Source organism: Eretmochelys imbricata, chromosome 1 (assembly GCF_965152235.1).
Source record: "Eretmochelys imbricata isolate rEreImb1 chromosome 1, rEreImb1.hap1, whole genome shotgun sequence".
Taxonomy (NCBI): domain Eukaryota; kingdom Metazoa; phylum Chordata; order Testudines; family Cheloniidae; genus Eretmochelys; species Eretmochelys imbricata.
The window spans coordinates 69,266,727-69,291,945 of record NC_135572.1 but is presented as its reverse complement, the minus strand read 5'-3'; the positions used below and the strand labels follow the sequence as shown (position 1 = coordinate 69,291,945).

General features: G+C 38.3%; 1 protein-coding gene across 1 annotated transcript in view; it reads left to right on the top strand.

The window, feature by feature from the left end:
• The window catches only part of DIAPH3 (diaphanous related formin 3), a 531,747-nt gene that overhangs the window by 379,548 nt on the left and 126,980 nt on the right, over positions 1–25,219 (top strand). The window contains exons 24-25 of the mRNA XM_077806852.1: positions 1,453–1,617; positions 10,087–10,222. Of these exons, the coding sequence (XP_077662978.1) occupies positions 1,453–1,617; positions 10,087–10,222 (301 nt within the window). The remainder of the gene's footprint in view (positions 1–1,452; positions 1,618–10,086; positions 10,223–25,219) is intronic.

The window sequence follows — 25,219 nt, the reverse complement described above, 5'->3', positions numbered from 1 at the left end:
GAATTAAACCTGCATAGGCAACATTAATTATGGCATTTTAGTGTGAGGGTATGTCTACACTGTGTTTAAAAAACTCCGGCTGGCCCATGCCAGCTGACTCACGCTCGCGGGGCTCAGGCTAAGGGCTGTTTAATTGTGGTGTAGACATTCATGCTCGGGCTGGAGCCTGGGCTCTAGGACCCTGCAAGGTGGGAGGTTCCTAAAGCTCTGGCTGCAACCAGAGCCCAAATGTTGACATCCCTTAGCCCTAGCCAGCTGGTACCACCCAGCCATTGGTATCTAATGACAAGAGGTTTTTTTGGGGGGGGAGGGTTTGGAATATCCCTCAAAGAATAGTTCCTATGAGTTATTAGACGTACCTGAAATTACTTGGAACATTTGATGTTTGCAGTGTTGTTGTTGCTCTTTTGGTCCCAGGGTATTAGAGAGGCAAGCCAGCGGAGGTGTTAACAGGCCACTTCATCTTGACTGGTCACTTAGAATATGTTTTAACTACTTATGTTAAACATTTTGTTCCATCTTGTATTTGGCTGTGACACGCTGAGTACCTTTCCCAGACCTGACAAAGAGTTCTGTGTAGCTTGAAAGCTTGTCTCTTTCACCAACAGAAGTCGATCCAATAAAAGATATTAGCTCATCTACGTTGTGTCTCTCAGAACATTTGATGCAGTTCTTGAGTATGGATTATGGGAAAACTTCAGATGATAGTTTTATGTATTTTATGGAACTCCTCAAAAGTGTATGCAAATTATAACTGTCTGCAGGGGGAGCTAGAGAGCGACATAAGCAAACTTGCCTTGCAGCAGGTAAGAATGCAACCTAAATTCTCCCATTTTACCTATAGAGAAATCCAAAGAGCTTCTGTTTCCACAAACCTGCTAGCCCTAGGACTTATATATAGCTTTGTCCACACACACATACGTATGTGCATACGTCAAGTCTGCTATACTTGCAAAACAGTTTCCATCATAAATAGGGATTAAGGTCAAAATTTGAACTCTGGATGCCTAAATCAATACTTAGGCACCCAAATAGATGTGACCTGTTTTCAAAGGATCTCCAAGCACCTCCCACTTCCTATTGAAGTCTTTGAGGTATGTTGTTTTATGTAACACAATATGTGGCAAACAGATTATGTACTGCCTATTATTAAGGTTGCCTGTCAATTCCCATTATATGTAAAAAATGTTTCATTCAATTAGCAAAGTAAAAAATGATCAAGAAAATTTGAGGATCATTCTTATATTATTTTTTCACTATTACCAAAGTATTCATTAAACACTGTTAGGTATGTAGTTTGTGTTGTACTTGAAATAAATGGATAATCTACTGAGATAATTGAGAGGTTTATTTGAATGTTAACGTTGGCTACAGAGAAACAGGTAGATAAACCATGATAATTTGCTTTAACTAGCTTCACTGAATGCTCTTTTAGCCTTAACAGTAATACACAGCTTTGCAGTTTATGCAAGAGAACATTACCAAAAACTTACCAGGATGCATGAGAACATGGATAAACTCTATCAAAATGTGATGGGATACTATGCCATTGATTTGAAAAAGGTTTCGGTGGAAGAATTTTTAACCGACTTGAACAACTTCAGGACAATGTTCTTGGTACAGTATGTCTATTGATGTTAAAATTGTTTTCCAGGAATGATTTGTTTGTTAGTTCAAATATTGATGGGCTATTCAATATTTTTTTCTGTCTTCTTGAATGGTAACATACATTCATATCAGAAACCCTAATTTCTACATCCCAGATTCTACAATGTAAAGAAAAGGAAATATTCATTCATTATCTTAAAACTATCTGTACCTTCAGAAGGAAAAAACTGAACTATTATAAATTAAAACTGGGTCCTTGATTTACTAGATAACATGCAGGAGGTTGTAGGGGGGCAGAAGGCAGAGAAGAGTTTTAAGTTCTTTACTTCTGTTCAGATGAAACTTCTTCTGTCTGACTTACTATAGGATACTTGTATGACCCAAGGACTTCTTAATGTGAGCTGGGAATGGGTTACAGAAATCACATAAATCTGATGTGTATATTACAGTTCACCAAAGACGATCATGTGAGGTCTCAAATGAAAGTTATTGTCACTCTGGTCCTTAACATTGTTGTGAAATATATGCAGAGATGATATGCACATACTGAAAATATGTCATACCAAGATAAAAGTCATCAGCAAAGGTGAAAAATAGGTTTTCCTTCTGTATCCTCTGGTATCTCTTTGTCATTAGGTAAATTAAACATTGTAAGGTCATACAATAGATGTCCATTTACATACAAAATCAACAGGAAAGAAGCAAACAGAAATAAATGAGCTGCAGAGGTTATCCTGGCTGTGTGCAAACACAATGAATTTAGGGGGAGTTCTGTGCTGGCTGCTTCTCAAAGAAACACCAATCCTGGCTTTTGCATAAAATAGGCATAATTTTATCAGATTCTAGACACTTCCTGAGGAACCTTTTTTTATTTTTCATGGTTTACTTGATTTGTAATATATTCTGAATGCCTGGTCTTTTGTTTTTGTTTTCTTAAGAGGTCTGCTCTTTTATATCCACTATTTTTTATTTAAGGACAAAAAATATTTTTTAGAAACACTTTTAGCTGCTTAGATTAAAAAAAATACTTTAGGTGAGTAACTAAAATGTTCAAAAAGATAACTTTTTAATCTTTTAATGTTATGATCTTTCATCTTTTAATGTAATTAATATTGCATATGCAGAAGTTCAAACAATGGGATGAAGGAGGTACGGGAATGGGTATGAAGGAAGAACATGATATTTTAACTCTTAGGGCATGATCTAGTACACTGAATTCATCAGTAACTTTCCAGGCTGAAAAATCCTCCAGGAAAAGGAAAAACAATTCCAAACTTGCAGCTGACCAGCCTCTGGAGGGAGGGTTTGAAGAAAACTCGTGAAAATAAGATGACTGTCTTCTCCTTTTCCTAGACCCTGACTTTTGGGGACACGACAGTCCTTTCTCACCTAACTGAATTCTCTTAATCCAGATGCCATGGTGATGGGTGTTTCAAAACATCTGTAAAAAAGATGCAGCACCTATCACCATGTAACATGGCTGGCAGTTGATCCACCATTGTACATTTGTCTGTGAAAAAGGAAATATGGTCAAGAAATTTAAGTTGGCTAAGTTATAAGATTTGACAAATGGAGTTGTTAAAGGTCAGTTGCTGTTCCATTATCTGTAGGGGACACTCTAGTTCCCCTTTATTAACACTACATTTAAATAACATTAATTATGAAGAAGTTACTGGATAATTACACCATAACATATTTTAATATGGTAGTTTAAATCAGCATGCAGTTTGAGATCAGATTTCTTGCTTTCTTTGCTTTTAATTGTTGGTGCATAATGTGTGACCAAATGTTATAGATTTGCATAATTAAGAGGAATTAGATATTTTTACAATTAAAATCAATATCTGTGTATAATTAAATTTTACAAATGAAGAAAAGATAGGTTGTGAAAACTAGATTATTTTGAAGGCTTAAATAGTCTTCTCTTTGGATTGCTGAAATACCACTACCATCCTTTAAGCAGTTCTATATGTGGTAGACAAATCCAGAGGGCATAGTATATTCTCACTTGCTTTTACTTTAGCATGTTGATGTACTTGTTGTATTCAACACACTTAAATTGGGCCGGTGTCAATGACTAAAAAGAAAACCTCACACTCTATATGAGTACTTTTGTTAAAATTTTCCACTGCACAATTGAAGAAAGAGAGAGAGATGCAACATCTATCTGTATACAGAACAATTACAAAAATAATCCTGGCATAGTATTATTTTGTAACTCCTGCACACAACTTAATCACTAATTTATGTAGAATCCATTACAATTATATTTAAAATGACTTCCTAGTTGCCATTGTTTTTATACCTATTTTATGTTATGCAAAGAAGGCTATCCTCTGGCCAGAAAGGGGTGAACATACTGCTATTTCTTAGTAACAGGGAAATGGCAGTTCTTCCTGGCAACTAAGGAGGGGACTTCAGATGCCAAAGTTAGTCCTTACAAATAGGCAAGCAAGTAGCACTGGATGTCTGGCCTGTAAATAGTCACTGTCATGTTTGGTTGGTTGCTCTTTCATCTACAAATTGAGCAGAAATTAAATGAGTTAATATTTCAAGTTCTGCAAGTCAGATTCCTTAGTCCTTATATTTTTGTATGTATACACTTGATCATCATTTTACATAAAATGATATAGTAACTGTCCTGCTTTTGGAAATTCCAGTCGTCATAATATAGATTTTTGAAAGGGTTGTCCCTGAAATAATTTCTTGTATAGAATGACGAATGGAATATTGTCTAGTGGTTAATGAATAAGAATCAGATGTTTTCAGCTATATTTGTAGTTCTGCCACTAAATCTCTGTGGCCTTGGACAGTTTAGTTAACTTTACTATATTTCAGTTTTCTAGCTGTAAAATGCTTCACTAACTAACAGGAATATTACTAATTTTGTTTTTAAAGTGCTTTGCGATCTTTCAGCGGGAAGATCTTCTAGCAGTGCAAAGTATTGTTCGACCAGATAGAATCAACCATCAGGGAAGAAAGCTTATGAGAGATAATGGTAGATTTGCTATGAGCCTATCTCTACCATGATGAAAGTAATGTTTTCTTCTCTGCAATAAGAGCTGCGAAATATAGACCAGCAAAAACTTTGTACATCGTAGACATTCCGATTAATCTGAACTTGTTTGGTTTGGTAATAGTTGTTGTGAGAAACCGTTTGCTTATTTCACAGGCAAGAGCAATCCAATCATAACTTTTCTATTTCCATGAGAACAATATCAGAGTGCGAGTTTTTGTCATTTGATTTGCTCATGTTTTTTTTCTAACATTTTGGGTATGTTTAGCAAATTGCCATTAATAGAATCATACGACTGGAAGGGACCTTGAGAGGTCATCTAGTCCAGTCCCTTACACTCATGGCAGGACTAAGTATTATCTAAACCAGATGTTCTCAAACTGGTCCCTGGTCCACGAGATCCATTCAAATGGTCTGCTGATAGTTCCCTCTAAGGTGCGTGCCTGGGCGGCCACACTTGAGAAAATGAAGGGCCACCCACCGAATTAGTGGAGTTGCGTAGGCATGGCTCCACTAATTAGGTGCCTGGACCCTGGAGAAGACACACATGTAAGGTGAGGTGCTGGCCTTGGGGGGATTATGGGGTTGGTGGGAGGCGGCAGTGGGGGGGAATTTAGGATGTGCAGGGCTTCGGTGGCCAGAGAAAAAGGCGACTTTCCCCAGCTCCAGGGTTGCGCTGCTGGGGAGAGGTGGCCCTTCTTCCCAGCCTCAGCTCTGTGGTTGCTATGGCGAGGGAGAAGAGACCCCCCCTCCTTCCCAGCCCCACCTCAGGGGCTGCCACAGCTGGTGAGAGAGGGCACATCCATTACATTAGGAAGGTAAGACTACTGATATTAAAATATGAGTTGTGTACTTTTATTTGTAGAACAAAAAAACTTTAATTATTCTAAAGTTTTTTTATATAGCACTTTTATCCAAAGCTCTTTACAATAGATAGCTAACAGTACAAACAACATTTGGAAAGATCATTAAATGGTCTGCCAAGACCCTCAGCAATTTTCAAATGATCCGTGGAAAAAAAGTTTGTGAACCACTGATCTAGACCATCGCTGACAAGTGTTTGTGTAACCTGTTTTTAAAAATCCCCAATGATGGAGATTCCACAACCTCCTCAGGTAATTTATTCCAGTGCTTAACTGCCCTGTCAGTTTGGAAGTTTTTCTTAATGTCCAACCTAAACCTCCCTTGCTACAATTTAAGCACATTGCTTCTTGTCCTATCCTCAGAGGTTAAGAAGAATCTTTTATGTACCGGAAAACTGTTGTCATGTCCACTCTTGTCTTCTCTTTTCCAGACTAAACAAGCCCAATTTTTTCAATCTTCCTTCATAGTGTTATGCTTATTAGAAGCACATGGAATCTTTTTCAAGGGGATAAAGCAATATACCACATTTATTGAGAGTACAATTTAAGCATTAAAATCAGCATATGCTTCCATTCACACATGCAAGCACATCCACCAAATGGTTCTACAGCTGTATCTTATAGTTATCAGCCCTTAGTCCTGGGAGTGGATGAGTCACGACAAAAAGTAATTTTCCCTTAATCATGCCTTCTTGTCAATTGTTGGAAATGGGCCACCTTGATTGCATTGGCCTCGTTAGCACTATAAAAGTAATTTTCCCTCCCTTGGTATTCACCCCTTCTTGTCAACTGTTGAGAATAGGCCGCTTCCACCTTAATTGAACTGGCTCATTAGCACTGACCCCCCACTTGGTAAGTCAACTCCAATCTTTTCATGTGCTAGAATATATATTCTACTTACTGTATTTTTCAGTCCATGCATCTGATGAAGTGGGTTTTAGCCCATAAAAGCTTACGCCCAAATAAATTTGTGAGTCTCTAAGGTGCCACAAGGACTCCTTGTTGTTTTTGCTGATACAGACTAACACGGCTACCGCTCTGAAACTAGTCCTTAGTGTTTCTTGGTCAGTTCCAGTGGCCATCTGAAACTGCACACGAGGGAGTGGAATGGAGCTGGGTCTCTGTTGGATGCATCTGAAGTTCCGATGCTGATGCAGAACAAACCCAAAGTCCCATGGCAATGCACCCTTCTTTTATAGTAATAAGTTCCCATACAAGTCCATGGACCTTGCTGTGTCACACCGGAGCTGTTAATTTTGAGGTATTCAAGGTTGCTCCTAATTAGCATTATTTTGGGTTGTTACCGGGAGTATCCGCAGCTGTTTCTTATCTTGTCCCTCTGGCTCCATTCCTTAACTTGTCCTTGGGGCATATGCCTTTGCTTTAGGGTTGTCAATCTGCCATCCAGGTGATTCTGATAGTAAAGTTGGTGCCTCTCAATTCCTTCACTCCCCCTTGACCATCCGGCCCACCAGTACTGGTGCCTCCTGTCTCTTCTCTGTGCATCAGCATGCCATACATTCTTCACTCTCACGCAAAATGGTAATAAATTTCAAACACAAGAATTACAGCCGTAACACTTCTATCCTTCTAAGAACAATCATGAACACAATCAGCAAAGAATAAACCCAGAAAAATTTCTTCTTACTAATTCAAAGCTAGCAAAATGGAGTACAAAGCAAAATGAAGTACAATTTACTTGAGACAATTTCTCCCCATTAGGCTTTTGGCCTATAATAGGTCATGTTTTGTAGACCTTTAATCATTTTTGTTGCTCTTCTCTGGACTTTCTCCAATTTGTCCACATTATAATCCTATCCTCCAAAGCATTTGCAACCCCTCCCAGCTTGGTCTCATGAGCAAACTTTATAAGTGTATTCTCCATACCATTATCCAAGATACTGAACAGAACCGGACCCAGAACCAACCCCTGCGGTTCCCCACTTGTTATGCCCTTTCAGAATGACTGTGAACCACTGATAACTACTCTCTAGGAACAGTTTTCCAATCAGTTATGCACCCACCTTGTAGTAGCTCCATCTAGGTTGCATTTCCCTAGTTTGTTGACAAGAAGGTCATGCCAGACCGTATCAAATCCTTACTAAAGTCAAGATATACCACGTCTACAACTTCACCCTATCCACAAGGCTTGTTACCCTGTCAAAGGAAGATATCAAGTTGATTTGACACAATTTGTTCTTGATAAATCCATGCTGACTGTTACTTATCACCTTATCTTCTAGACATTTGCAAATTGATTGCGTATGTATTTGCTCTGAATACAGAAGTTAAACTGACTCGTCTATAATTCTAGGTATTTGCAAATTGATTGCTTAATCACTTTTCCGGGTACAGAAGTTATGCTGACTGGTCTGTAATTCCCTGGGTTGTCCTTATTTCCTTTTTTATCGACAGGCACTATATTTGCCCTTTTCCAGTCTTCTGGAATCTCTCTCATCTTCCATGACTTTTCAAAAATAATTGCTAATGGCTCAGATATCTCCTCAGTCAGCTACTTGAGTATTCTAGGATGAATTTCATCAGGCCCTGGTGACTTGAAGACATCTAACTTGTCTAAGTAATTTTTAACTTGTTCTTTCCTTATTTTAGTCTCTGTTTTCTTGATACCCTTTATGTCTCCAGTTAGTTTGATCTCGTTTTGTGCCTTGGCCTTTCTAATTTTGTCACAATATATTGCGTTATTTGTTTATATTCATCCTTTGTAATTTGACCTAGTTTCCACATTTTGTAAGACTCTCTTTTGATTTTTAGGTCATTGAAGATCTCCTGATTATGCCAGGGTGTCTCTTGCCATACTTCCTATCTTTCCTACGCAATGGGATATTTTACTTTTGTGCCCTTAATAATGTCTCTTTGAAAAACTACCAGCAGCTTTCAATTGTTTTTTCCCCTTAGACTTGCTTCCCATGGGATCTTATCTACCAACTCCCTGAGTTTGCTAAAGTCTGCCTTCTTGAAATCCATTGTCTTTATTTTGCTGTTCTCCCTCCTACCATTCCTTAGAATCACGAACTCTACCATTTCATGATCACTTTCACCCAAGCTGCCTTCCACTTTCAAATTCTCAACCAGTTCCTCCCTATTTGACAAAATCAAATGTAGAACAGCCTCTCCTCTAGTACCGTTCTACACCTTCTGAAATAAAAAATTGTCTCCAATACATTCCAAGAACTTGTTGGGTAATCTGTGCCCTGCTGTTATTTTCCCAACAGATGTCTGAGTAGCTGAAGTCCCCAATCACCACCAAGTCCTGTGCTTTGGATGATTTTGTTAGTTGTTTAAAAAATCCGCATCCACCTCTTCTTCCTCGTTAGGTGGTCTGTAGTAAACCCTTACCATGACATCACCCTTGTTTTTTACCCCTTTTATCTTTGCCCAGACACTTTCAACAAGTCTGTCTACTGTTTTCATCTCAACCTTAGTCCAAGTGGATACATTTTTAATATATAAGGCAACACCTTCTCCCTTTTTTCCCCTGCCTGTCCTTCCTGAGCAAGCTGTACCCTTCTGTACCAATATTCCAGTCAGGCGTATTATCCCACCAAGTCTCTGTGATGCCAACTATGTCATAATTATGTTTATTTACTAGCATTTTGAGTTCTTCCTGCTTATTCCCCGTACTACTTGCATTAATCAGTGTTTTTCAAAGTTCAGGTCATGAACCGAATTGGCAGGGAAGTGAATCTTTAGTAGATATGGTGTAATGGGCAGTTTTTTTTAAAAAAAACATTAGGATGAATGGTAGCTTTTTTTCTGTTTTTTCTTCTTCATGAGTGAGGGTTTGTGTTTCAGCAGTGGCTGAACAATGTTCTTCAGAGTGCCTGAGGCCACAGGCTGTCCTCAGGAAAAATAGCCATGACCTAATTCATCTGAACCTCACAATGCCTTTTGATAGCATAGGGGCTTCCATCTTCCCTGAGAGTGGCTTGACTTCAGTCCTGTGGGGAACAATGAAAGGTACTGGTCACCTTGGCTAAAGTGCAACCTGTTGCCTCAGACCCATTGAGAAAGGAGATTGTAGCTATTTTGAAAAAGGGAAGTTTTTCCTGAGTTCTTCTGAAGGATAAGAGTTTGTGCTAGCCTGTGCTGATGCCTTTCTTCCCCTTTGTAGTGACAATAGAGGAGAAAATGTTTAATCTGGGACCAAAAGCACTCAGGCATTTTAGGGTTTTGCTGCTGGGAGGAGTTAAGGCTATTTGGGTGCCTTAACTGTTTCTCTATACCTTAACTTGTTGGGATTTCAGTGTTAACTTGAATGCTGAATTTTCTGGGTTTATAATGCTTGTTTTGGAGATAATTACACCATTCCTATAATGTGGTTCTCCCTAAGTGACTGATATATTAGAGAGTAAAATATACTATATGGAAAGTACAATATCTTCAGATTACATATTATTTAATATGTAACAGACTTGGTAGAAGGTGCAAGTGACCTTTTAGCAAGAGTTATTTGACTGACAATATAACGTAGGGATTTTTTCATTTTTATAGTTTACAAGTTTGTTCTGTCTGAAACTACTTACATTAAGTTTCATTACCAGTATCTCTCTCTCTCTCTCTTTTTTTTTTTTTAAATAGCAAGCAGCCAAGGAGAATGTAAGAAGAAGAGAAGCAGAGGAAAAACAGAGACGCGCTAGAATAGCTAAGGAGAAAGCAGAAAAAGAAAAATTAGAGAGGCAACAAAAGAAAAAGCTCTTGTTAGAAATGAAAACAGGTGAGTAATATGGAAAACAGCCTTTTCTATCTAGTGTTCTATATGAAATGAAACTACAGCCTCTATTTTGTTATTATCTTGATGTGCTCTGGAAGAGAGGCAGAATAAATTATTTCAATATTTCAATAAATTATTTCAATAAATAGTACAGCAAAGCTGTTCTTAAATTTGATTTTATTAACAAGCTGTTCTAGCTTATCTGCTTTTCTCAAGTTATGTTAGACCTTGAAAATGGTGCTCAGTACTTTCCCATTCACTATTTATTTAACATTTTGTACTCAGGTATCAATGATTTATCTCAATTAAAGCTAAGTTGAAAAAGAAACTATAATGTTACATGTGAACAAAGTCACTTTCCAAATCACAGAGCCAATTTATTTATATTTTAACTAAGGGAAACTGTGATTTTTGTAATTGTTCCTTTTATGACAATAGGCTTCTTTTATGTAGCTAAGATTTTTCTCTGAGTATGTGTCAATGTGGATCCCACTGTGAGTGTACATGTACCTCATGTGCATGAGAATGGAGTTTTTCTGAATAGTATTGTGTCCATCAGGGCCATGTGTGTGTCTTTTGCCTCCTTTTGACGGAGCATGAGGGTGTAAAGAGTGGGACAACTGCGACGTTTGATCAGTTCCCTCTTATTACCCATATCAGTGAGACAGAACCTGGTGAGTGTCCAACTCACTAGTTCTTAGCTCAGGGTAAACTTCTACATATCTTCACGAAAATCTCAGAACTACTTCTGATCTTTAATATAGACCACCATGAAATGTCTCCATCCCTCTGAACTGATCTCTAATGATCAGACTCCACTCACTGTACAGGGTTCATTAGCATTATCAGCTCAAAACTGGTGGGCTTATAGCCCCATCCCTCAAGGTAGACACAGTACGTATGTTTTCTGTATGTCAGAATCTCGTATACCAAGCAGATGATCGGTCTGCTTGTCATTCTCCGCAAGAACACAGAAGTCATGACGTGAGGCTAAAGCTCCATCTCCTGCAATAGTCCTTGTGGGTCTGGGTGGTTCTAGAGGCTCTGGTAGAGAGGAAGAAGCCACAAATCTCAGCAATCTTTCTAGTCAGATCTGTGCAGTTCAGGAAGTTTTATATATATGGTTTTATATATATAGATGATGTGTGTCCTTTTCGGAGGACACCTATATATATACCAGGGGTCGGCAACCTTTCAGCAGTGGTGTGCCGAGTCTTCATTTATACACTCTAATTTAAGGCTTTGCGTGCCAGTAATACATTTTAACGTTTTTGAAGGTCTCTCTGTAAGTCTATATATTATATAACCAAACTACTGTTATATGTAAAGTAAACAAGGTTTTCAAAATGTTTCAGAAGCTTTATTTAAAATTAAATTAAAATGCAGATCTTATCAGTTTAGTGTGATCCTTGCCATTGCTTTTCCTTGCTGAGTTTTCCAATGTCTGGCACGTATTTGGATACTTTAAGGTGCACACAGGCTTCTGAGTGATCAGTTGTTAACCAGCTCCAAGAGGGACGGAGGACAGATTTCATGTGTGAAAATGCCTATTCACACAGGTATGTGGATCCAAATGCTGAAAGCATTGCAAACACAATTTTCTTCAAACAGTTAAATTTCACTGGCAGGGACATCCAGCACGTCCAAACAGAGGCCCCATGATCTCTCTCGGTAGCTTCAAGTGCGCTCCGCAGATCCACAAACTTTGATGTCCACAATTCTGAGCTTTTTAACTGAATGAGCTGCATTTCGAAATCTTCAGCACCCATCCACTGAAATACAGGCAAATCCAAGTCGCTTTCTTTGAACTTTTCAGGTTTAATTAGAAAACAAAGCTTTGGGCCAAATCGCTGGAAATCTTGAAATCTCTCAGAAAATTCTGATTCCAGTTCTTACATGTACTTTCCAATCTCATCGACATTGACAGTGCAACGTGTCGATAGCTCTTTTATGAGTTGGAAGTAGCAGAAAGTAGAAGTTTGAATATCCCTGGAAAAAACTGCTAGTTTCACAACAAATGCTTTCCAGGCTTCATAAAGATCCAGAACTGTTTGCCCTGCACCCTGGAGACCGAAGTTGAGTTCGTTTAGGTGAGCGGTGATATCAGTTAGAAACATGAGCTTACATAGCCATTTGTCATCATCCAGTTCGGGGTAGTTTTGTTCTTTTTCCAACAAAAAGGCCTCGAGTGCATCAAAACAGTTTACAAAGCACACCAAAACCTTGCCACGATTTAGCCACTGAATGTTGCTGTGAAGTGGGATGTCGTTATAAGCACTGTCCATCTCTTCCAGCAGTGCTTGAAATTGTCGGTGAGTCAAAGCAGATTGAGCAACAAGGAAATTCACAATTCGTACACTGTATTCATCACATTATTAAGCTCCGAATTAGAAAGTTTAGCACACAGGTTTTTCTTGATGGATGATACAGTGAAATTTGACTGTCAGATGGCCAATTTGATCTTCAAGTAACTTTACAAATCCCTTCTGTTTTCCGACCATGGCAGGAGCACCATCTGTTGTCACACAAAATATTTTTCTGATGTCAACTCTTCATTCTTCAAAATGGTTTACAAAACTTTCCAGTATATCTTCCCCCTTTGTTGTACCATGCAGGGGTTTTAGGCAGCAAAGTTCCTCTTGGATTTCATCGGAAGGACAACATCTTGCAACAAATGCCAAACATGGAATGTTGTTTATATCCACGCTCTCATCAACTGCAACACTAAACACTGCTGTGTCTTTCAATGCAGTCTTCTGCTTTTCCTTAATGTTTTCTGCCATTTCACTTATGTGTCTCTCAACTGTTCTGGCAGAGATGGGCAGTTCTTTTATTCTAGATACGATTGTATCTTTATTTGGCAAATCATTGAACAAAATCTCCGAACTGCTGAGAAAAACTTTTTATATATTCCCCATCTGTAAACGGCTTTCCGTTTTTTTGCAATGCACTGTGCAATCTTGTAAATTCCTTCTGTAGCTTGATTTTTACTTACACTTAAGCTTTTAAAAATACTGCTTTGCTTCTCATAGGCTGCTACTGCCTTTTTGATCGATTCAGTCTTGTCTGCTTTGTCAAGAAAGGTTTTCTCGTGCTTCGTTTCAAAATGTCGAACACTTGATGTGTGACAAACAACACTTTCATAACAGAAAGCAAAATAGCATGGTCCTTCTTTTCAATAAATCCAAATGTGTCTGTCCAAGCAGGCTGAAATGATCGGACATCTAGCTTCGCTTTCTTAGGAGCTGCCATTTTGTCAAATGTTCCCTTCAACTCTCAGTGAGGAAAAAAATGGCAATAGAAGGCTAATATCTATTTTTCTTTAATCTTTAAGACAATCTTCCTTTACCAAAATTAATATATTGATCCTTCACTTGTGTTCCAGGTGATGAGATATGCAGCTAGAAAGAATTTTAAAATTTATTTATCTGCGTATCTGGTACAATACCTTTATTGCTGTTCCATTCTTTTGGGAAACTAAGGAATTATGGTTGCTTTTTAATAATAATGTGTATATTATGTAAGGGGGCCTGGACTCCACTTATTGAAGCCACTATGGTGTGTCACTTATTTCACAATATTTGTATTATTCAATAAATTTTCTAGACACTCTAGTCTATCATGTACAGTATGTAAGTTTTCTGTCTCATAGTTTTTCATTGTTGTGGCTTACGCATACACTTTTGTTTTGTACAACTCTTTAGAGTGAAACTATTATTTTTTATTCTTTGTACTCTCTAAACGCCTGATCCATCTCCCAGAGAAGTCAACTGAAAGACTTTCAGTGACTTCAATGGGAAATGGATCAGGTCTCAAGAGTTAAATCCATTTCTACCAGCCAGAGCCAGAGTAAATATGCTCTGTAGGAGGCTGGTACACAGGACTGGATGGCAATAACCTGGGTCTCTAAAAATGCTCACACTGTTTTCTAAAATTAGATAAATATGTTAACTGTATATTAAACCTTCATAAAGTTTAATTTTTATATTTATAAATATGCAATGCAGCATGAATTTTTAAATCTATTAATGGCATCTTGTCTTTCTCAGACATAAAACATAGGTGTGTGTCTCTCTAACTGCAAAACCCCAAATTTTATTATTTACATGAAATTAAAATTAACCACGCTTACGATAACTCTATTTTCTTGTGGGGTTTTTTCAAAAAGGTGGATCTGAACCCAAATGTTAGGTCCAAACATCTCCATACTTTCAGGTGTAAAAAAAATCTGGATCTGAACTTTGTGACTCAAATTGAGTGACATTTGTCATATCTGTCCAAACAACTTGGGTTCAAATGGCTCACTATAATAATAGACCTTAAGTTGACCGGGTAAAAAAAGAAGCTACATATTTTTCATTGTGGCTCCACATTGATTCTAAGAAAATATTTAATTCAGTTAAAACACCAAAACATTGAATTCTTTCTAAAACTGGTAGTCCTTAGCAAAAATAATGCAAAAATTGACTCTTTTGATAAAGCAAAACAGAAGACAACAGACTCAGTCCTCCAAACTCTTCTCAAATATATTAAATTAATGATTAAATGCTTTGTAAATAAGATTTCTTGCTCTTCTGATGCCAGTTCAAATTATAACATTCTCTAGTTCCAAGGGTAAATAGCTAATGGGAAGGGATCTTTATGTAAATGCCCCTTGTATGCATACTAGTAACATTCAGTGACTAGCTTTGTTCATGCTGTTCAGATTCTCAGTAGAAAGCATACCAATCAATTATTTTGATCCTATCACAGTCTAAAGAACCCTAAAACTGTGATAACATCAGCTACATTTCTTGTATTATAATTGAGAACTCCATCATTGTGGCATCTTCTTTGTGCATCACTTTGAATACTACTTAGGGAACAAGCCACTTTAATCACTAGTTATTTACATAGTCTGCTTTTTCTTATTTAAAAGCAGCGAAGTGATGCCACAATGATTTCTTACACATCAAACCTGCAATCCACAATATAATTATTGTTTTAATTTTTGTAAAAGTTACTCAGGAGTTGAAATAATCAGCAGCAGCATGTTTCAATTGATCTAATAAATCATGACCTCAGTTTTAGCCCTTTTCTGCCTTATATTCAACCTGTTCTTTGGGAATAAACAATTCTAATTTTGCAAACTCTATTGGAGTGCTTAGTATATTATTTCTTAATAAACTAGCTTTAGTTTCTAATTTCTGTCCTTGAGTTGTGAAATATGGATTTTGTCAATAATTGTGTACTAGACTTCAAAACAAAAAGTCATATTCCACCTGACAGCAGGATGTTGAATTTTTACTCCAGTTTAGACTATTCAGTTTCAGCTGTGCATATATGCAAAGAATTACAATTCTGATGCCATTGGGTAAAACACTTGACTTTGTCTGGAGTAGAAATTTCCTGTATTTTCTACCCTCTCTACTCCCAGCACCAACACATGAGACTTCCATTGGAGTAATCCTCCTGGCTGTGAGTGAGAATCAGTACGTTAATAAAACTCCTTCAAACTTGCCACAATGAATCACACAAGCAATCTCCTTTCTTTAAGAGTAACAGTTTTGATAGTTTGTCATTTCTAACATAGATTAGTCAGGTGACTTTTGCTGAAAATCACAGGCCCCAGGACAATAGTAGGATCCTGATGCACATTTACATCCTGAACCATACATTTAGCCATACAAGTTACCTCAGTTCAAATATATATGAAGCAGCCAAAATAACTGGCAATAGTCCTCTATATTATTGAGTCTTCAGCATAGAATGTTAAGTTCAACAAACAACTGAGCATTATAATTAGGTTTATAATTCTGTTTATTTGTACACCTGTATATTAGGTTAAATACTGTGGGAAATATGAAAAACAAAAGTGGATTTTGTAGAAAATGCAGTAGTGAAGACTAGCACATATATTTTAATAATACAAAATAATACACAGATACAAAGTACAGATAGAGAAGTAAAAGTTAACCTTTATATTCAACACTTCAGGAATCTGTAGAAGGAGGGAAAAGCAAGCTGTGTGGCAATCTTCCGAGGGAGAAAGTTCTTTAGGAAGCCACGCTCTTGCATGTCATGCAAGAATCCAAAGTAATTTCTTCATCTCACCTTCCCTTCCCCTTCTCTGCTGCACTAATGATACTAACTTCAGTAGCAAGTATATCTGCTTCTCCCACAACTGCTTCCAAGCTGCCCCCTATTCATGGACTGTCCTCTGTGAACTTGTTCTGCAGGCCACTTTCCTCTCCACATTCAATTTCTCCTTAAGGACTACTACTGTCATGAGGCTCACAGCAACTGAATCACCTCTCTCCCCTTCCCAGTATATACACACTCACATTCTGTCTTTCTGTCTCTGTACAATCACTGGTCTTTTCTCTTCATTGGGTGGGTATTTCCCTCTTCAAAGTATTCAGGGGAGGCTAATGGGTGTTCTGCCTTAGTCAAGGCTTGCAAAGGAACCAGGCACTTTCTCCTTCCATTGTAGGAGAGAGTAGAAGAGAGGATCTGCTTCAATTGTGGGTCCCTATGTGTATTCCACTGTGGGTACATATTCATTCCCTTAGCTTGAGACCAGAGAATTCTTGCAAGCAGTGTCCATTGCTTGCACCTGTGCCCTTGTACCCCATGCTATGTACCAAAGGTATAAGGGGCAGGTTGGACCGACTGCCTCTCCAGTTCCTTCTTACTGCCACATGGCCTGAGTCAGGACCTCCAGTATCTGGAGTGTCTGGGGTTTTTTCAGCCTTGTCTTCAACCTATAAATATTTCAAAGTTTTATCTTTAGTATAGCTAGTGTAAATAGTCTTTAATAGTATAGTCAGTATTTAGTTAGGTTCCTCACCCCAGGAACCCCTACCACCACCACCCTGGCTCCTGATACTGGAATTTGACTATGCCCAGAACACCGGGCTTTGAAAGCAGTCTCCTGTCCCCATTCCTTCTTAGTCAGCGGTGATCACCTGCACTGCTTTTACTGCCTTGGGGAAGTAAATAGCTCCATCGGCTGCAATATTTGTCACTCCTTCCCTAGCCATACCTAACAGGTTCAGGAATTCCAGCTTAAAAAACACCTAGTGGAAAAGGTTATGAATGCCTAGTCAGACCCAGGCTGGGGGAACCTCCTCTATACATTGGCCAGAGTGAGCAAGGAGCACACCTCCTGTCATGTGGCCTGATTTAGGAGTGTGGGAGAGCACACTTATAAACCCTCCATCAGGGTCTCATCAGGAGAGCAGGGAATGTACTCATAAACACAAGAGCGGATTTCCCCCTTTAAGTCCATTCCTCTCCAAGCCGAACAAGCCTTTGCACCCAGCCCCTAAAGACTTAGAATGTCCTAAGTCCCAGGGCTATGATAAAAAGGCTCATAAGAGCAGGGCTCCATTGGTACCAGACTCCTCCTCAGCAGTAACAATGCCAGCAGTACTACCTAAGTCAAAAGACTGAGAACTGCCAGTATGGGCAAAGAGTACCCATCAGAAACCTCAGTCACCGATGGTAGCATCACAACTCAACACTCACTCAGAGTCTCTCTACATCAGCTTTATCAGAATGGGCAGAGCTTGTGACACTAATAGATGAATAACTACACACAGTGTTCCAAAATCTCACCATGACTACATCCAAAATTCACTTCTGGGATATTTTCAGAATTTCAACTAAACCAGTCAATTCACTTCCCTGTATTTTTTTTTTTCCAAAGCCCCATGCCTCTGGTGAGGAAAGGAGACTTCATTCCCTCGACATAAGATGAGCATTGGCATTATACCTGCAGAAAATATAGCCGATCAGATTATCATCTAGAGTGTTTGTTGCCATAGCAGAATGAGTCCAAGCTGTATCCTCTCAGAGGATCTCTGGCTGTATCTGACTCTCTCAGATGCACAGCTCCTTCTCCTACATGGGGCCAGGGCTCACTCTGCAAGGGCATAAGTCTCAGTGGCATCACTTCAAGAGGTAATTTGCCAGGGCAGCGATATGCAGTTCCATCCATACATTCAAAACACATTATGCCTTGATCCAAGACTTTTCCACTGACCCATCCTTTGGGGGGAAAACGGTTCTACAAGCAGCTTTACCATCTGCATTCTCGCACCCACCTCTTCTTTCAGTATTTCTTATCAGTCACCCACAGTGGAATACATATAGGGACTAACACTCGAAGAAGAAAGAGACGTTACTTACCTTGTTGCAACTGGCATTCTTCAAAGTGTGCGGTCCATATCTGTATTCCACAACCCTCCCTTCTTCCCCTCTGCTTCAGATCATGACTGAATTTGCAGCAGAGAAAGAACTGGAGAGGCAGGCAGTCAGTCCATCCCACTCCTTATACCCTCAGTACAGAGCACGAGGAGAGCAGGGGGGTGGGCATGGAGCAATGGACATTGCTTGCAAGAAACCTCTGGTCTCAGGTACATGGAGCACATGCATTCCTACAGTGGAATACATATAGGGACCACGCATCTTGAAGAACTCCAGTTTCAAAAAGGAAAGTAGTAACTTTCCAGTCTTCCCTCTGGCTTTCCCTTCTTGTTGATTCTGGTGTTGCTCTGCTGCTGATCATTACTTTTGTCTCCACTCAGCAGCAATTCAGCAGCCACACTGGGTTCTGAGGAAAGAGTACAAAGTGCTGCTATGGCCAGCTCCATACAAGGGGCTTGCACACTCTTAACCTCACTGAGGCTTTCCTGTGACCACAGTAACCCAAATCTAATCAACCCTGTAGCTCAACTGTGAGTTTGAAGAGTACCTCAATTTTCTTGTTCCTTCAGTCTCTCTCTCTCTCAATTATGGCTGCCAACTTGGGTGCTCATTGTGCCTATGTAGAAACTTTCCGATTTGATTAGTGAGTATTTATTTTTAAATTTAAATACAGTTTAAATTTTTTAAAATGATTTTTTTCTCTGTGATCTACTACCTTCAAATGCATATAGTGCCTAAAGAGAGAAACAACTTTATGATAGTGATATATTACATTATGTTACAAATAACAGATCTTATGAGACGCTGATTTCATTTTAAAATAAAAATGTGCTCATGAACTTTGAGTTCCTTGCTGCTTACAAGTGATTTGTATGGGAAATATTTCCCTGAAAAATGACATTAGTGGAAATATTAGTTTTCAAGTAACCTAAAACAAAGATTGCTTCCATTCTTACCAGCTTCATTTGAATTGGAGCTGTGACATACACAAAGAACATGAAAAGAATAATTCGTAAATAGTAGACTTTATTGACCTCTTTATAGATAGATGACTTTACTCTTTCAGTGACAATTGTTCAATCAGCACCCCAGTCTATTATGAACAGAGCTCATTAATGTGCACAAACTTGGTCTATTCTGGTTGTAATGCATATTTAATGTCACATAATTTTCTTATAGTAGCTGCTTACTTTTTCTATAAAAAATAAATAGCCCAGGTGAACAAGAAGGGTCCTAAAATTAGTTTAAATCCACAATAATTGGCTTTTTAAAAACATTATCCTTATTAATATTTATATTACTCTAATAACCCAATATTTAAAATCCTCAGGTAAATGAGATGATAGACATTTACACCGAGGTGTAACTTACAGGACAGAGAGTCAGGGTGATAGTGAATGAGGAAGGATGATTTGGCAGTAGTTGCCTTAACTTTTCATGTATAACCTTTTTTAATGTTTAGGCTTTTGCAGAAGTGGATATAGTGCAAGTGCAAAACTTTCTTTTGTGTTAGCAGTAGTCAGTGACAGCAGTGTTTCAACCGTAGCTATCTTTTATAAAGGCTTTTTTATCTGAGTGTTTCCTAAATTATTGAATTTATAGCATTTTATTTTATGTTGTTTATTTATAGACTAGTGTCAGATTGTGGATGGAGGGAAGCGGTGGATATGGTATACCTTGACTTTATTAAGGCTTTTGACATTGTCTTGCATGACTTCTCATAAACAAACTAGAGAATTGCAGGCAATATAGAGCTACTATAAGACAGGTGCATAACTGGTTGGAAAACTTCCCATAGAGTAATTATCAGTGGTTCACAGACAAGCTGGAAGGGCATATCAAGTGGGGTCCTCCAGGGATCTGTCCTGAGTCAGGTTCTGATCAATATCTTCATAAATAATTTAAATAATGGCATAGAGTGTCCACAAACTTTACAAGTGTACTATACCAAGCTGCGAGGGGTAATATAGGTGCTTTGGAGCACAGGATTAAAATTCAAAATGATCTGGAAAAAACTGGAGAAATGGTCTGAAGAAAATAGGATGAAAATCAGTAAGAACAAATGCAAAGTATTCCTCGTAGAAAGGAACAATCAATTGCAAACATACAAAATAGGAAATGACTGCCTAGGAAGGCGTACTGCGGAAAGGGATCTGGAGATTACAGTGGATAACAAGATAAATATGAGTCAACAGTGTAACACTGTTGCAAAAAAAGTGAACATCATTCTTCGATGTGTTATCCGGAGTGTAATAAACAAGACACAAGAAGTAATTCTTCCACTCCACTCTGCACTGATAAGGCTTCAGCTGGAGTACTGTGTCCAGTTCTAGGTGCCACATTTCAGGAAAGATGTGGACAAATTGGAGAAAGGCCAGAGGAACAAAAATGATTAAAAGTCTAGAAAACATGACCTATGAGGAAAGATTGAAAAAAATGAGCCTGGTTATTCTGGAGAAGAGAAGACAGCAAGGGTACATTATAACAGTTTTCTAGTACAAAAAATGTTGTTACAAGGAGGAGGATGAAATGTTGTTCTTGTGAACCTTGGAGGATAGGTCAAGAAGCAATGGGCTTAAATTACAGCAAGGGAGGTTTAGGTTGGACATAAAGAAAAGCTTCCTAACTGTCAGAATAGTTAAGCACTGGAACAAATTGCCTAGGGAGGTTGTGAAATTTGCGTCATTGGAGGTTTTTAAGAACAGGTTAGACGAACACCTGTCAGGAACGGTCTAGTTATTACTGAGTCCTGCTGTGAGTGCAATGGACTGGACTACATGACCTATTGAGGTCACTTGCAGTCCTACACTTCTAAGAGTCTGTGATTTTTGCCCTTGTGATGCAATGTGTAAAGGGATCTTCTCTGTGTCAATTTCCCCTTCCCACAGAGCTACTCCAAGTTATCATGTGTCCCCACCACTAGAACACATTCTGTGCAGAGTCCCTCCCCTGCCGCGCTTTAAATTCCTGGTACTGGAAAGAATGAGCAAGTGAGTAGTTCATCATGTCATAGGTTCATCACCTCATAGCTATTATTCCTAGGTAACTTGTATGCTCTTCAGGGTGGATTTTATTTAAATCAAATTAATTTAAATCACTAGTCAGGAACACTCAATTTAATCATGGATTTCTACATAAAAGTGCATTCTTGTTGATTGTTATAACCTTAATGCATATTCTTCACAATTCAGAGACAGATATAGGTTTCCTTTTTAGAAGGTACACACTATACATTTTTAAGTGATTTATTTTGAAAACTTTTCAGATTAGTTTTACAGCTATATCAGAAAATGAATGATTGGTTATTACATTTTCCAAAGGTAATTGAAGCAGATATTTATGCAATCACTGGGAGGTGAACTATCTCCAATTCAACAGGTTAATCATTAATATTTGGAGCATTTTCTTGCCATGCTGTTTTAGGAGGAGAACATCACCAGACATACATTTAAATAGTTTTATTTAACTAAAACAACAATATTATGCATTCTGGATTTTTTTTCTTCAACAGCAAAAATATAATATTTTAACAAAACAAGCATATGAATTCTTGAATTTTAGTTAAACATTCAATTTTTAAAAATCAGGTTTGTTTTTGTTAAAATTGTTTTTAACAAACAGTTAAATGAAATATTTAAAAAAAAAACAAATTAAATTGACTATGTCAGCCAGGTCAACATGAGAAACTTAAAATATTGGCTTCTGCAGCTAACTCAGTTGTCTTCACCTTCATTTTCCTGTTTGTTCATAATCTGGAAAAGAGAAACAAGTTTTCCTGCTTTTTCAGGTCCCAAACAATTTCTCAATTTGTAATGAGTCCAAAGGAAGAAAATATTCCTTCTACACCGGCAGAAGAAGCTACTGCTGTTAAAAGTGGGATTATCACTTTGGCAGTCTCTGAATCCAAGTGCTTAAGTGACTTCCACCAGTTCACTGGTGTGACTTTCTTTAAAACATCATCGGCAAACATATATTTCTCGAATGGCTCACCGTTAGCTCTTAAGTTTATTATAGTTGGCATTATAGAGGGATGATTGCTGGATGTCCATGTCATAGCCAACTCCTCTTCTTCAGCACTTCAGGTTTGACCCTAGTATTGAGAGTATTTGCAAGCAAATGAGCTGAAGATAGTGCTTGTCCCATTTGTTTTTTTAATGCTTGTAATTTAACTCTGTCATTGCATATTTCTTGTTTAAGATCTCACTCAGTTCCTTCCAAATTTCAACAGCATCAGCAATAAAACAGCTACTTCCCTGCATTTTGTTCAAGGCTACAGAAATAGGCTTCAGGGTACTCAGCATGTGTTCAACCTTTCTCTTAAGCCCAATGTTGAGAACTTTGGCTGTGACAGTGCCATCTATTTTTTCACGATTTTGTTCACAAACTGTCATCAGATTAGGTCAGTTCTTGATATTATGCTGAAAACAGTCCACTGCTGAGTTCCATCGCACGTCTTGTGGGAGAGTTAGCTTGGTTCCTCCCACTTTTTTCAGAGCAGCTGTTGCAAAGTGGTTGTTATGTAAGTATTTTGCAATTTTAACAACATTAGCCTTTATTTCTGGAACACTGAAGTCTTTGTCTAGGAGGTGCATCAAATGAGCACTGCAACCCTATGTTATTAACTTGGGACTCTCTTCACTCTCAAATAATTTCTTCTCACCTTGGATACATTTGCAGCATTGTCTGTGACCAAGCTGCGTACTAGACGTTTGGTTTTGTTTTTTTTTTTTGCAGTTTGTTATAGCTTTTTCTGCTACTTCTTGTAAGTATTCTGCTGTGTGTGCATTTCCTGACGTATCAATTGTTTCTGTAAGGAAGACATTCCCTTCTTCTGTTGTCACACAAGCACGTACAACAGGATCATTGTGGACATTGCTCACCCATCAAGACTCAGGTTAACAATTTCACTCTCTAGACCTTATGCACACTGCTCAATTTCTCTTTCATACACTTTATCCAGCAATTTGCCTGCGACATCTGCTCTGTTGGGTGGACTGTATCCTGGTCTTAATGACTGAACCATGTTAATGAAGTGTGGGTTCTCAATCCTATGGAAAGGAGAGTTTGTTGCATAAACAAACTGGGCAATTTTTTTCATCAATTACCTCTTTTTGTAATCTGCTGGTTCTTATCACAAACTTATGTAGGGTTGTTTCTGGATGATGGAGATTTTTTTTCTTTTTGCTGCAGGTGATATACTGTGGCTAAGTGACATAGATGATGTGACTGAAACACTATCATAGTTTTACTTTGTATAATGTGGAAAATACAGTGAGGAGATTTATATACACACAGACCATGAAAAAATGGGTGTAAAGTAAAACTATTTCCCCTTATTTCCTCCTGGAAATGTGCTGGAAATGGCCCACCTTGATTATCACTTCAAAAGGTTTTCTCTCCCCCCACCCCACCCTCCCGCTGGTAATAGCTCATCTTTAGTGATCACTCTCCTTACAATGTGTACAATAAACACCCATTTTTTCATGGTCTGTGTATATATAAATCTCCTCACTGTATTTTCCACTTTATGCATCCGATGAAGTGAGCTGTAGCTCACAAAAGCTTATGAAATAAATTGGTTAGTCTCTAAGGTGCCACAAGTCCTCCTTTTCATCTTGGATGGTATCTTCTAGACTGAGCACTGAGTCCTATTAGTCTAAATAATCTATACTGAAGCCTCTGGAACCCCATAAGATTGGGTCCCTAATCCATGAACTATTGGAACTCATTTACAAAACTTTTCGTAAACATTACATGAATATATTGTCTCATACTATAGAATTAGAATTTATAATCCCTATTCCATGATGAGATATCTTTGAGCTATAATATATCTTTATCTTTAGATAGGTTTTTTCTCAAAAAACATTTTATCAAAAAAAGCCGATTTAAATTAAAAAAGATACAGACAGCATCACCATAGGCACAAACAGTGCATTCTTTAAGAAAGGTGAGACTTCCACTTTCACCTTCTCTTCCCTCAGCTGACAATCCCTATTCTGGGAAACAGTTTGGGCAGTAACCATGGCAACACAGGAGCATGTGCAGAGTCCCTGCAAGATGAGCAGTCAGATCAGCCCTCACTACACATGGATGTTGCGCAGATAATAGACACTAATGTTCATGTGCCTGTGTGCTTCCCTCCTCCCCCCCTGCAATCACAGCCATGTGCCTGTGATATGCAGAGGGTTGCCCAAATCTCAACTCCTTTCATGATTATGGGAGGAGCTGTAGCAGTCACATCAGATACCTTGGGTTGCTCCTGATGTATCAAATAGATTAGGACTTGGAGCTGCACTCCTCACGGCCCCTAAACTACCCCCTTCCCTGCTACCCTGCATTCCCCCTGGATTGTTGAAGGGGTTCATGGAGAGAAGTATTAGTTAGCTGAGACACTTCTGCAGGCACAAGAGCCACGCTGCTACTTTGGAAACATGCAAATAAAGTATGAGGTGTGATCACTGTGAAAATTATTTTTTGCATAAGGGTATAGAAATAATATTAGAATACTTGGCTAATTAATACAGAATGTGAACAGACAGCAAAACAGTAATCTGTAATTTCTCATTGCCATTACCATTCCTTTCTCAGTTACTAGAGGTTCTTCCTACTATTTTCAGCTCCAGAAATGGAGCACAATTTTAGTAATGTCTGCAGCAGCCTGGATAGTACTGTAATTCTTATTAATACGAGTTCTTGTCCTTTCTTAGCAGCTCCTTTGTAGTTTTCATTTCTTTTGGAGTTGATTTGAACTTTTTGTGTTGCCACAATAATTTAAATCTGAGGGGAACTATTTCTGTAAACATTTGA